Genomic DNA, 14928 nt, shown 5'->3' with positions numbered 1-14928 from the left:
CAATTTCGTCCCCAATAACAATCAGGTTTGCATCAACGTAAATCAGGAATGATTAGCTGCTAATACAGTGGTAACACAAACGGTTAGCATGCGTTCGCTAGCATTAGCACATCGTTCAAAACACTACACAACTGGATTTAAGTGTCCGATCGCGAGTGGAAACACACAACAACAACACAAAAGATGATACATACAGGCGTTGCCTCTGTAGATCTTTACAAACATTAACAAAGAACGTAGGCTTATAGCAGTGTTTCCCTCTCTCACTAACTCGCTCACTCACTTGGATGTGGCACTTCTTCGCGTGTAAGCGCGCTCTTCTTCACATGAGCGCGTTCTTCTTCGCTTGAGGAAGCGCAAGGGCGCCCCCACTTGAGTGTGAAAACACCATAAAAACTAAAAGGCATGCATTTCAATATAATGGTAAATAATACACTTTAACACAGGGGTCCTCAAACTGCTGCCCGCTGGCCGGATATAGCCCGCCTCCACATTTGGTCCGGCCCCCTGAACAATACCAGAGAGCATTTTGAATATTTTTTTTTTGTCAGTAATGTTATTTATTTCCTGGCTTTTTTCTGTGTAGAACTCAGAGAGGGTTAATTGGTTATTATCTGTTTAATTAATAGTGTTATAATATAATATAATAATAATAAATAATAATATTATAATATTATTTTTATTTTATTTACTTTTGTTTCGTGAAGAATCCAGAAAGTGTTATTTGATTGTGGCTTTCTGAAAAACAATATTTTTTTATATTCAGGCACTCCTGCAATCGTCAGACTTTTTCTGTTACAAACTGACCCGGCCCATCATCAGAGAAGGGAAAAGTTATGTGGCCCTCACAGGGAAAATTTGGGGACCCCTGCTTTAACACATATTGCCAAAGGCAGAACAACGACCTATATGCCAATATATACCAATATTTTTTATTTGTAATAGAAAAACGTTTCAGTAAAATGTTACACATTCTTGTGCATTTGCCACTTATTGCCACAGTTAACATTGAGGCTCTGGGCCTCTTCTGACCTCGTTGTGAGTTTGTAAGGTTGTGACTTCTGATTAAACAAACTCGATGCCAATCAAAACATTTGTTCTTCTTTTTCCCCAAATTAGAATCAATAAGAGAATCGATAAAGAATTGAATCGTTAAGCAATATCGATAATTGAGTCGGAATCGTAAAAATCGTATCAATTCCCATCCCTAATAACAATACTTAAGGGTGATCATTTACAACATGCCTAAAGATATGGATGTAAATAGTCTGTAAAATAGGCCTAGTTTTAGTCAGCGAGTTAAGATAATCAATGGGACTCCAAATCTTTGTGACCCCTTTTTGCCATCACAACAGTGTGAGATGAATTCTTCAATGAAATATTAGTTCATGCACTCAGTAGAGTTGAATACGTGCTCTCCCCTTCTCCACAACCAGGGTAAGATTTAAACTGCCCTAAAAGTTGGGGAGTTCTCTTACACGTTTGCGTACTTTGAAGCATTTGTTTTAAAAAAAAAAAAAAAAAAAAAACAAGGCAACAACAAAAATAATGGAAAGTTTTCTCACGTGTGTGTGGGCTGTCAATCATTTCCATGTTTTCATGCCAGCACACGGAAATGTGCACATACCTATAATGTGGAGAAACGGCACAATACAATCGATCATAAATTTGAAATGAAAGGTTTACCTGCCGTAGGTAATTGTAAAGGATTTTGTGTCGATCCTTCAGATGCTTGGACAAGTTTGTGGTACTGATTGAATACCGTTTTGAGGCACTGCTTGCAAACAAGTCTATCAACTATTCTATTAGTCTATTTTTCGCTTTTCCGTTTTCGTTCCTCTTGCAGGCAAAAAAATACGTCTACACAGCCCGTTTGCCTTTTTTCATTTTCTATCAACACTGGCTGCATCGGTCCTCTGCAGCAGAACTAACCATACAGGACTGTTATTGTCAAAGCCTATGTGCATGGTCAAAGGAGGCTACCAGACCACTCGTCTCGTTGAAGAGGTGGTGAGGAGAGGGCTGAGGCTCAGCGGCGACCAGATCGGCTAAATGTCGATACTTTTGCAATCAAACATCGTACGCAGATACAGCATTTCAGTATCGAGTCTTCAATACTTAAGACAATTGATGGAGCTGTTTACATGGTGACGCTGCGACACCAAAACGCAACGATTGTGTTGTGGAATGACCTCGCCTTTACACGGTGACAACAAACGCGTATGGCGAAGCTGCCAACTATTTTTTTTTTTTTTTTTAAACCTGTCCTGTTCAGCTGGTTGACACGGAAAATGGAAGTCTAAGTGCCCGGTTGCTCTGAACAGTTTTAATGTTTCACATTGAGAGTATGACATACTCCCATAGTGGTCATTCAACGTACCTAATTTATTTTGACAAAGCAGCGAACAGGAAAGGCTTATGGGGGAACAGAAGAAAAGGAACACAAGAGAAGAAAGAAAAGAAACACAAGCAAGAAATACATTGAACGTCTACACTAACTACTAATATTTTGGTGCTATCGTTAGGTAGATGTTTTTCCGGTTGACACCATGTGGGGGGGCCTGTTGACCAGGGAAAGAGGGGGACGGGGTGGGGGAGTCTATAAGCTAAGTGATTGAAAGGGGTAGAGTGTACACAAATCAGCTGTTTGATCTAGAACCCAGTAATCGTGTAAATCCCTTGTGAGTGTAAGCCCGTTGGCGACCGACCCTACACCGCCCCATCGCCAATCCCGGCACCGGGACCCCCCCACTCGAGTGCACCCTATCACATCCAGTCGCACGCGAGCCCCACCAAGCGCGCGACAGCCACGCAGACGAGCGGAGACGCCACGTGGACGCCAACCCAGGGCCACGGCCCCCACCAAGACGCCAACATTTGATTCCAGCCAGATTACGATTACCATTCGGAAGCTACGATTCGATTGTAAATAGGTTATTGATGCAAGCTATTACAAAAATTGTACAAAAATTCTCAGGCTTTAATAAACGACTATTTCAGTATCAAAATAACAGTTCAAAACAGTAAATACTCAAGTCCCCATTCTGTATCAGCAGCTTTAAACTACATTCAATTGATTTAATGCTGTGAATCAACCGTTAAGAGTTGTTAAATTTGCTCCCGTTATTCCATAATTTCCCTTCTGTCTTTCGACATGTGAAAGTTTTAATACTGTCTATTATTTAAATATAGATCCAAGTCAACATTTTGCCAATTTAGGAGTATTTTAGATAAAAAGTTAATTAGGTTCGCTCTAAAGGTTCGCTACAACAGCCTTCCAGTGAAGTCTACTGCTTTAAGATGGCGGCTGTTTAATAATGCCCACGAGTCTGTCATTTTGCATCTAGTTTTCTATACGTTTGCTAATGCCGCAGAGTCTGTCATTTCGCATCTAGTTCTTTATACATGTGATATCTACCGTAGCATTATATGGGCGTAGTTTGTAGCGGCTGTCGGCCGCAGTCAGGTATTATTGTTTTTTTATCTAGCGGCATAAGTTGAGCCACAGCCGTGAGTTGAGCATGATGTTTACTCTCTGTCCGTTCCTTATTGCGTCCTGAGAACCGCGCTCACTGTCTTTTAGTTCCACTTTACTTGGCATGTTTCAATAATCAGAATTTGGATGTTTGTGAATCGTTCTCGAATCTTCCATGCCATGGCCAAATCGCAAATAATCTAAGAATCGGAAATTTCGTACACCTCTAATAACCACATCGTTTTTACGCGGGATTGCGACATTCTTCAAATGGAGATGGAACCAAGACTGAATCATGTAAATGCAAACATGAAATTTGTCGTATTCTTGGAACATCACCATGTAAACAGCCGCTGTGTGTGAACCTGTTTTTCGCACTGCCTCGTGAAACCAAAATGTTAAATGTGTAAAATATATGGTAATGCAGTTGGGCTGTTTGTCAGTGTATTTGTATCTCAGGATTATTTATATACATGATCTGATTGTGGCAACTCTATATGTTAACCTGCTAATTGCCTGACTTCTTAGGTAGAATCACAGGTATGACAAAGCATGTGAACACAGAGCTAATACACGGGCGTGAACATTGTTGCCCATTTCACAATTCAACACTGCAGTCAAAAACTTTTTCCCAGTGTCTTCATGCTTTGTGAAATGTATTGATGTGGTGGATGGCCAAAATTAAAAGGGCAATTTTCTACCCTCCAATGTTGCATGACGCTGCCTGCGTAAAAGGGTCTAATGTACGAATCTGCAATACTGTCACAACCGGGTGAGTTAAAATCATTCGCTTTGTGGCTCTTACAAAAAATGACACGAGGAGCTAGAAGCAAAGTGGTTCTTTTACAAGCCTAACTGCAATTCAAACTTGAGGTTCTGCTTGACTGAAAATAAACCATTAGTGCAAAAATGTTTGTTTATGTGAGCGCAACTTAATATTTCTGTGGCAAGAGGAAGTAAGTGGCAGGGCGTCACATCAGCAGGTGGCTGCTGTTTGTCCTGGTGGAATGTGGATCTGCAGGTTTTTTGTGGCCGTGAATAAATAGCCAACATATCCGTAGACTAGTAAGTTCCAAAGTTCGAGCTCGACTCACAGGAAGCCTTTTCTTTTAAGTGCATCACACTTTGTACTTGAATGGATACAGTATTGAATTAATACCAATGCGGGCAGCACAGTGGAATAATGGTTAGCATGTCTACTGTCAATACATTCTTGTTGTGTATATCAGCTGTTTTTTTTCTTCTTCCAACCAGTATAAATGCTTCTTCCCACATTACCAAAACATGCACGTTTAGTTAAAGTCTCTAAATAGTCTGTAGGTGTAAATGTGAATGAATGCTTGTTATGTAAGCCCTGCAGTTGGCAGGTGACTAGTCCTAAGTACCCAGCCACTTGCACAAAAACAGCTGAGATTGAACTGGCTCCAGTTCTCCAGTGATCATAAATGGATGCACAATACGAATGTATAATACAGTGGATCATCTGAGGATCTATACATAAATTTGAATAAATAATTGTAGGGGAATAAATTTAGGCAGCATTTTGAGGAAAAACTGTTGCACAAAGCACTTCTGTTTAAACCGCCACAGGTTTAGCAATCATCACATGATTAAATCAAATTTTTATGTTGCTCATTCTTTGGGTGACTCACCAAAGGCTCACCCTCATAAACTGTCATCAGAAGTTTAAAATGTCTGATATGTAGTTGAAATGACATTTAAAATTTGAGTCTCTGACAATAAGATTAAGACGGCGATTGTCTGAGATTCTCCAACGAGGATATTGAAACGAGAACAAAATTGAACACCAAATCAGCGTGTCAGAACAAATTTTGTTGGACCTAGACATTTCACTCTCACATTAGCAGTGTAGAAGATCCTGCTCCTTGTTATATAAATGCCAAAAATGGTGGTCATGTCAACGTGGCAGCAGGAAATTTAGCCTTTTCGAACATCCGAAAGTTCTACACTATTCACATAGATGAAGTAACACACGTGCCTGTTGGCCCAATCTCAGCACATGGCATTCATAGTTGTCCACTCAGTCCAGATGTTAATAAACTTGTTTTTTAAAAGCTGGTCCGAACCTGATGGCTTCCACCAGCTGTGGAGACCATACTTTGGGCAAAAAGTTGATGTCGACTTTCTGTCCTTTGCAAGCCATTCTGAATCTTTCTTGCTGTGTGAGAAGAACCTACAGAACCTGCTATTCTTTCTGTCCCTCGCCCTCTCTTTACTCTCATCCTCCGCCACCCTTCCTTGCCTTGACTATAACTAAGCATTGCTCCCCTTCCTGGCCCTCTCTCTCTCCTTCCTCGGCCACCCCTCCCTTCCTCTCAGTTTCCCTCATGTTTCCTCCCTTGTCTTGCTATTTCGCCCTGTCCTCCATGCCTCTTGGAAGCCCCTCAGCTCCAAGATTGGGCCCTGTGCCAGATTGGAAAGGGAAAAAGGAAGATGAGAGGTTGGTTTGTGCGTTGTTTAACTCATAAGGACTGTTGAGGGAGGAATTAAAGAATGCGAGGTTTCCAAAACTACCTTGGGTTTTTCATATTGTCACCTCAAATATGAAATATAACCCCCGACACACACACACATTTCGGCAACAAAAATAAAAGCCAAAAAAAAAAAGTGCCTAATATCCATGAATCAGATTTTCTTTATTTGATTTGAACTAGCTTCTACTGTAGTAACTGGTTAGTCTAAATTAAAATATGGCTCTATGTTAAGTCACTGTTGTTTTTTAAAAAAATTGCGTGCTAAGACATGGTTGCCTGTGGACAAAATAGCTGGTCTGGAACCCTTTGTTATATTGTCTAATGTCTAGTGCTGCAACGATTATTCGATTAACTCGAGTAATTCTATTAGAAAAAAGATTCAAATTCAATTCTGCTGCTTTGAGTATTCCTTTAAAGTGGCGTTGTAATGGTTTGTTTTGAAAGAGTTTGCATTTAGTTTTATTGATTTGGGTGGATACAATGCCCTCTAGTGGCAACAGTGAATATGACATAACTCATTTCACATGGCTGAACCCAGCTGCTCCCTGTTTAGACCAACATAAGCCAAGTTTTTGTTTGCGCTAATGTTTTTTTTTTAAATGCATTCTTCATTAAGTTTATAGGTATAATTTGCCCTTTTTGTGAGAATGTTTGAACCATTTGTTAAGAGCATTGGGAAAAAAAAAAAAAAAAGTAGGCATTTTTTTAGGGGCTAAGCTAGCTTTGCTATGGAAGTTAGCCAATTGTTCTTTTGTTGCATTTAGCTCCTCAGTTTTTTTATACCGTTTGAGGCTCAGGTATTTACATTTTTTATTTTCCTTATCCGATTACTCGATTTTTTTGAACTACTCGACTACTATAATAATCGATAGCTGCAGCCCTACAAATGTCATAGTGTTCTTCATAGAGTTTTTTCTCCAAATGTGTTTTTATCCAAAATGTTTTATTTCTTAAGGGAATAAAACACTAGTTATCAAATTTGGGGCCATGTGTTTTTACACAATTCACAAGACATGTACACTGTTGAAATTCACTGGTGTTTTAAACCCCTTTAATGCTGTCATGGACGCCATTTTGATATGAATTTGTAGGGCAGCTTAAGTGTGGCGGAAGATTTTAATTAGCTGCGATATGTCAGATACTTGGGTGTTCACATTCCTACTAATCTATTGAGCTGCATGTCCAGTTTAGAAGGACAAATATATGCGGCGCATACTTGTGTTGCTTTTAGAGCGGCCGGCCCTGCCCTACGCTGCTAAAAACAGCCACCATGCAATTTGCTTGCAAAATAGTTAGACGTTTTTTTTTGTCTTTATATGTCTCGATAACTAGCCCTTGAACTCCATCTGCAATTTGCCTTTTGTCAACTCTGCTGATTGGTAATGTTTGTCAAAATAAAAAAATGTTAAAATAATGTTTCTTTGTCTCCTAACAGTACTGGCATGTGAGATGCTTCCGCTGCGAGGTCTGCAATATGTCTCTAAACATGAAGAATTACAAAGGTTTTGCCAAGAGACCATACTGCAATGCGTAAGTTGTCTTAAATATGTTTCCAATGTGTTTGTGCTTGTTGTTACCCAACATAGGCCCCTTTTTTCGTCCTCCTTTCTCCCTTGTTTATCCAGGACTCTTGTATCTCTCCCTCCCTGACAGAAAAGGTCCTGTAATATGTGGTGTGGGAAAGTGCTTCCCTCACTGGTAATAGGAATGGATGGGTTTGGTGGGGAGAAGTGGGGGGAATCAACAAAGGAAATTCCTAAAGTTCTTCTCGAGTGACACAGGAGGACACGGCGTTACATAGCTGGTTCACTCATGCTTGCAACACACTAAATCCACCATGTGGAATCTGCGGAATCTCCCCTCAGAATGTCCTTCTCTACAAGTGATTTATTTTATCCAACAGTTATTATGTGGCCAGCTACATGAATCAAGATGTCGTGATAGAGCCGTCGCTCTACTTTCGTGGAAACTGCGGTACAGCGAGAGCTAATCATTAGCCGTTATTATGAGATTTGGGCTGGACTTGTTTTATCCCAGTTCTCAAATTGAACAACATCCTTATTTCCTATTTTAGCTTGATCATTCATTTTACTGTGCGAGGATATTTATCTTGAGCTTTTAGCTGTCCAACTTTCCTCTTGTATTTGTGCAGTGCATGTTTATGGGCCTGACCATAAATGTGTGGTCTTTTTGGAGGATTTATTAAATGATTTAAATCATCGTATTATGTAATATGTTTTAACATGCTTGTATGCAGGTGGTTGCGTCTCGAGAGTGTATCAAGCACTAAATTAAACTTCAAGTTAATCTTGTTTAGCTATTTCCCCAAAAATATGTGAGGTAGCAGTTCTTTCTTTGTGTGAAATTTGTGAGTTTTCCTACTAATAGCTAGCTAGATAGGCAAAGATCCACTACCGCTTTCGAGCGACGCCCACACAACATGTTCTGAAACTTATAATGTCAAAGCTTAGGTGAGCTAAAATGAGTTTTGTGGCATGTACAGTTAAAGTTAGCTTCTGATAAATGAAACACACAGTAGCTGCGTTACTATTACCCCTGGTAATTTGCCTAACGAAATTTCACTATGAAAAACAATGTCCTGAATTTCGGGGGGGAAAAAACTCCAATATTGCAAAAGTTTTCACGCTTTCATTGTTCTTCAGGCATTTCGGGTCTAAAATATATCACCAGAATGCAATTGAAACAATTTTTTGGGTAAATGTATACATCACAAGATAAGATGTACACAGTCACACGATCACTTCTCCTTGACACGCCAAAGGTTTTGGCGTCTCTTCCCTCAGTAAAACCCGCTGGATGAGACTTTACGAGAGGTACGAGTTTTTTTCTGAAAACAGCATTCAATGAAAACACTCATATTGCAATGATTTTTTTCGGAATTTTTGAAATATGGCTTTGATTTTGGAAAAAACAACAACATTATTTTTGTCATCTACATTTATTTACAGGTAGCAAAACAACTGAGTGGGATTCATTTCACTTTTTCCAGTGTGACTGACGATGATAGACGTCCAAATTAGTTTGTTAGTAGATGTCCAATCATTCGTTCATTTGCTGCTAGTCCTCCCAGTTCAAACGGATTGGACGTCTATCGACGTCAATGGCAGCCAATGAGTTAATCTGTTCTATATTAACTTGTCTTCCTGATTCATGGGCTTTGTCGTTACACACCACTCAAAATTCAGTACAGCCCTAGGACAATGTTGGCGTCTGTGTTCAGTGTTCACATACTTGTATGACGACTCTAGAAACAGACCAGCGCGTGTGTGGACTGTCGGATGCCTGTTGCACAGGCGCGGCACAGATGTTGTTAATGACGCTAACAATCACGCTGTTCACTTGTACTCGTGTCTGCTCAGGTGCCTGATGCAAACACATTGGCACAAACACACTGGATCAGCTTAGCTGTAGTTTCACTACCTTCTGCTACAGTAGCATCGTAATGTGTTCTTTATTTTACTGTAATGATGTCAATGTAAAAAAAAGTTTTAGCAACACAGATACTTTGAGTTCCAGGTACACTCAAAAGTCACAGATAGAGCACAAGAGTACAGCATGAAGATGGCAAACTGAAGTGGAAAGAAGAAATAACTGCAACTCACATGCATTGTTTAATAATCCCAAAATGTATCCAATTACTTGATTAATGAATGGATAATTGGTTAAAAAAAACAAGTATTTCAAAAGTACTGTTTTTCTTAGACTCAAAGTAGTGAATATTAGTTGTAGTGACTAACGTATGAAAATACAGTACTGTTAAACAGCTTTTATACAAACGCATATTTGGTTTTACATGCAATTGAGAAAGACAATAACTGGAATTATTTTTTATTATTTATCCATTGTTCCATTTCTAGCTCATTGTTAACATTGTCGAAATCATACAGCACTGGCCAAAAGTATTGACACCCCTGCAATTCTGTCAGATAATGCACAATTTATCGTAGAAAATGATTGAAACTACAAATGCTTTGGTAGTAATATCTTCATTTATTTTGCTTGCAATGAAAAAACACAAAAGAGAATGAATTTTTTAAAAAATCATTATCATTTGACACAAATCTCCAAAAGTGGGCCGGACTAAAGTACTGGCACCCTCAGCCTAATACTTGGTATCACAACCTTTAGACAAAATAACTGCGAACAACTGCTTACGGTATCCATCAATGAGTTTGTTACAATACTCTTTCTTTCAAATTTCTTTTTATTGGTTTTGCAAAAATACAGAACAACCCCCTCTCCAAACTTAAAAAAAAAAAAAAAAAAAAAAAAAGTTTTACTCCAAGTTATCCAACACAACCAACCATAATGTCTAAGTCTAATCGTAAACGTCCAGAGAGCCATAGAAAGTTCTTCCGTGCCGTCACTCCCAATACATATTGGTTACAGAATCAAAATACAATACAATGCAATACATTCAAATGTCCCACCAAATAGGAGCAGCATGGAAAGCGACCGTACCGTTGCACATCCCCATAGGTAAATTAACAATATAACGGTGCATATATCATTCCTGCACTTGTGTAGCGGTGTTGTCAAAGAATGAAAGAAAAGGTCCCCATGTACTATAAAATTTCTTTTCCGAACCGCGAAAAATATAACGGATTTTCTCGAGCCTAAGATTCATCAGCACATCCCTTATCCAATGCGACGTTCTTACAATACTCTACTGGAGTTTTCGACCATTCTTCTTTGGCCAACTGCTCCAGGTCTCTGAGATTTGAAGGGTGCCTTCTCCAGTCTGCCATTTTCAGTTCTCTCTACAGGTGTTCTAAGGGATTCAGGTCTGGACTCATTGCTGGAAACTTTAGAAGTCTCCAGTGCTTTCTCGCAAAGCATTTTCTAGTGCTTTTTGAAGTGTGTTTTGGGTCATTGTCCTGCTGGAAGACCATTGACCTCTGAGGGAGACCCAGCTTTCTCACACTGGGCCCTACATTATGCTGCACAATTTGTTGATAGTCTTTAGACATCATCATGCCATGCACATGGTCAAGCAATCGAGTGCCAGAGGGAGCAAAGCAACCCCAAAACATCAGGGAACCCCCGCCATGTTTGATGTGTGTGTTCTTTTCTTTGAAGGCCTCGTTTTTTTGCTGTCAGTTCTATGTTGATGCCTTTTCCCAAAAAGGTCTTAATTTTGTCTCGTTTGACCAGAGAACATTCTTCCAAAACGTTTTTGGCTTTTTCAGGTAAGTTTTGGCAAACTCCAGCCTTGCTTTTTTATGTCTCTGGATCAGAAGTGGGGTCTTCCTGGGTATCCTACCATCGAGTCCCTTATCATTTAGACACCGACGGATAGTACGGGTTGACACTGTTGTACCCCCGGACTAGTCTGCAGGACAGCTTGAACTTGTTTGGATGTTAGTCGAAGTTCTTTATCCACCATCCGCACAATGTTTCGTTGAAATCTCTCATCAATTTTTCCTTTCCGTTCACATCTAGGGAGGGTAGCCACAGTGCAATGGGCTTTACACTTATTGATGACACTGCGCACGGTAGACACAGGAACATTCAGGTCTTTGGAGATGTACTTGTAGCCCTGAGATTGCCCATGCTTCCTCCCAATTTTGCTTCTCAAGTCATCAGACAGGTCTTTGGTCTTTTTGCTTTTCTCCATGCTCAATGTGTGGTACACACAAGGACAGAGGATGATTCAACTTTAATCCATTTTAACTGTGCAAGTGTGATTTAGTTATTGCCACCACCTGTTATGTGCCAAAAGTAAGTAACAGGTGCTGTTAATTACAAAAATTAGGTAAACATCAGATGATTTTTCAAAGGGACCCAATACTTTTGTCAGGCCCACTTTTGGAGTTTTGTGTAAAATGTAGGGCTGTCAAAATTATCGCGTTAACGGGCGTTAATTAATTTTTTAAATTAACCACGTTAAAATATTTGACGCAATTAACGCATGCACTGAATGACCAGCTTGCACATTGCCTCAAACAGATTACAATGAGGCCGTTTATGGACATTAAGAGTGAAGAGAATGCCACTGGCCGCTTGGGGGCAGCACCGTTCCATACTAATGTTATTTCTTCTAAACGTGGGAGAATTAGTAGTTGTGAGATGTTTATGCTGTATGCACAATGCAATGCAAATTGCTATTTGTCCTCCACACATACTTCGGTAAGTTTTCTTTCTTTTAGTGGCAATTATGTGTCTCTTGTTGTATTTTGGGTAAGATATGTACAGATATATATATTTTATAAAGGCGAGTGGACACAGGCGTTCTTTGGACCGCGCCGTTTATTGGCATAAGCTTCTCCTTCACAACAAACATAAGTATTGTTTAGTGAAAGCACAACAAAAATAATATTCCTGTCTCTCTCAAAAAAAAATAATGTTCACAAAAAGAAAAGCACTTCAGTATATAGTAATGAGGCCCTATTCTCACAGTTAAACAACAATGCTAAATGAACTGGCATTCCATATCAAAATAGCTATGCAAAATACACGTAAAACTTACTCAGACTTTGGTCACTCTATTCTTATTATTGTTATTTTTTTCTTATTCTTATTATATTAACTCTACTTTTGATTGAAAATTCTACAAATTTTATTAAAACGAAAACATGAAGAGGGGTTTTAGTATAAAATTACTATAACTTGTAACTATAACATTTGTCTTTTAAGAACTACAAGTCTTTCTATCCGTAGATACCTTTAACAGAAAGAATGTTAATAATGCCATTTGTGGATTTATTGTTACAATAAACAAATACAGTACTTATGTACAGTATGTTGTATGTATGTATCCGCCTTGTGTCTTATCTTTCCATTCCAACAATAATTTACAGAAAAATATGGCATATTTTATAGATGGTTTGAATTGCGATTAATTGCGATTAATCACGATTAATTTTTAAGCTGTAATGAACTCGATTAAAAATTTTAATCGTTTGACACCCCTAGTAAAATGATAATGATTAAAAAAAATTCCCATTCTCTTTTGTGTTTATTCATTGCAAGTAAAATAAATGAAGATATTTCTACCAAAGCATTTGTAATTGTAATCATTTTCTGGGAGAAACTGAGCATTATCGGACAGAATTGCAGAGGTGCCAATACTTTTGGCCAGCTCTGTATAACAAAATTTCAATATTTTAATGGACCACACTTTGCGAAACGCCAATCTTCCAGCCTGCTTTTGGAGCTCCATTAGAGAAAATACTTTAGAAAACACTTTCCCTCTTACCTGCATGTTGACATGATCCACATGACATATATGTTGTATTTCGGTTTATAAGCCTGTTCTTAACTGCGAAAGCATCATTTTCTTGTCTTACCGTATTGGCCCGAATATAAGACGGTGTTTTTTTGCATTGAAATAAGACTGAAAAAGTGGGGGTCGTCTTATATTCGCGGTCTAGACATTATACCCATTCACGACGCTAGATGGCGCCAGATATCATTGAAGCAATGTTCTGTCATGACAGATCTCAGCTACTCTCAAGTTTAACCGGTTTGCATTATTTTATTGCGATGTTATAGACCCTACCCACGTGACGTCACACTCCTTCCTCCTGACTGGTGCCGCCCAATTGTCCGTCAACACATCATGTTTACCTGTTACGGCTACGTACATTCCTCCTATTTATGATGTGTTTTTCTGCTCGTTAACATTAATAATCAAAATGGTGAAGGCGTGTGTGGCGGTCGGTTGCAATAACAGAAGATAGACGGAGAGACTTGAAGTTCTACCGGAACCCGAGAGACCCGGAGAGAAGAGAGCGAGATGGGCTGCTGCAATTCGACGAGAAAACTGGGCTCCAAACGATTACCACAGATTATGTAGTAGTCATTTTATATCATTTAATGCATTTAATATATATTTAGAGGGTTTTGGGCTGACAACCACAATTAAGATCATTGCTAGGCTAATCGCCGACAACATACACGTATGTATGTAGTGAGAGTGCTATCGCTAAACCATATAAACATTAAAAGCCCTAACTCCATTGACAAACAACATGAAATACATTAGACTTGACAGTGGATGTTAGCAATAACAAAAGATTTTGAATTGAAAATTTCGTAACTCACCTTTCCAAGCACAAGATAGATTCCTGCCGAATTTTCGTGGACGAGGACCTGTTTCACCCAACCAGCAACGAAGTATTTATAAGCCTCCAAGCTCTTAAAGTTTTTCAAACTTTCGTGAGAATAGGCTGATTTTGTGTGGACAAGATAGTTGTACAGTTCAGGGTAGCTAGCAGATGTCAGGCAAATACGGCGGAGACAGCGGGTCGAAAAACATCGATTTAGGCATCAAATATGGATCTGGCGAATGGATAAACTGAAGCTTTTCCACATGACGCCTTTTATGCAACGCATCAGGTGAGTTTACGGCATCCGAAAGCACCAGGTCTTCCATGAAATACATTATAAATTGCTCGATCAATTGAGACCGTTGATAATACAGACACAAAATGACGGACAAGGGGGCGGAACCATATAGCGAGCACGTGATTTTGTGACGTCGGTGGGTAGGGTCTATTCCTTATTCAGATTTATTTCAAGACTACAGCTACAGTTAGACTTCACGCAATGTTATTCCTTATTCAGATTTGTTTCAAGACTACAGTTACAGTTAGATATCACTTAGATGGTTAATGCAGTTTTTGCAATTTTGTTGTTTCATCACAATAGACTGGTTTATTTACATTTCAAAAACCAGAAGCCATTCATTTACGAATGTGATTGCACTTTAGTTTACATATTTAAATGTTCAGATATTAAGATTTGAATGAAGCAAAATAACCTGCTTTTTCTCTCAAATATATTGTTATAATTATTTGTTTCAGATGTACTGTAATTATTTTCTGTATAAAAATTAATTTGGTGTTCAAAAAGTCTTTTTTTCAAACTTGAGTCTTGAAAAAGAGGGGGTCATCTTATAATCAGGGCCGTCTTATATTCGGGCCAATACGGTAT

General features: G+C 39.0%; 1 protein-coding gene across 1 annotated transcript in view; it reads left to right on the top strand.

Annotated features, from left to right (window-relative positions):
• Nucleotides 1-14928, top strand: part of lasp1 (LIM and SH3 protein 1) — a 58570-nt gene that overhangs the window by 13163 nt on the left and 30479 nt on the right. Inside the window, exon 2 of the mRNA XM_057817851.1 lies at nucleotides 7406-7500. Within this exon, the coding sequence (XP_057673834.1) occupies nucleotides 7406-7500 (95 nt within the window). The remainder of the gene's footprint in view (nucleotides 1-7405; nucleotides 7501-14928) is intronic.

Source organism: Corythoichthys intestinalis, chromosome 16 (assembly GCF_030265065.1).
Source record: "Corythoichthys intestinalis isolate RoL2023-P3 chromosome 16, ASM3026506v1, whole genome shotgun sequence".
Lineage (NCBI taxonomy): Eukaryota > Metazoa > Chordata > Actinopteri > Syngnathiformes > Syngnathidae > Corythoichthys > Corythoichthys intestinalis.
The sequence above is the reverse complement of the archived record's forward strand: the minus strand, read 5'-3'. Positions and strand labels throughout refer to the sequence as shown.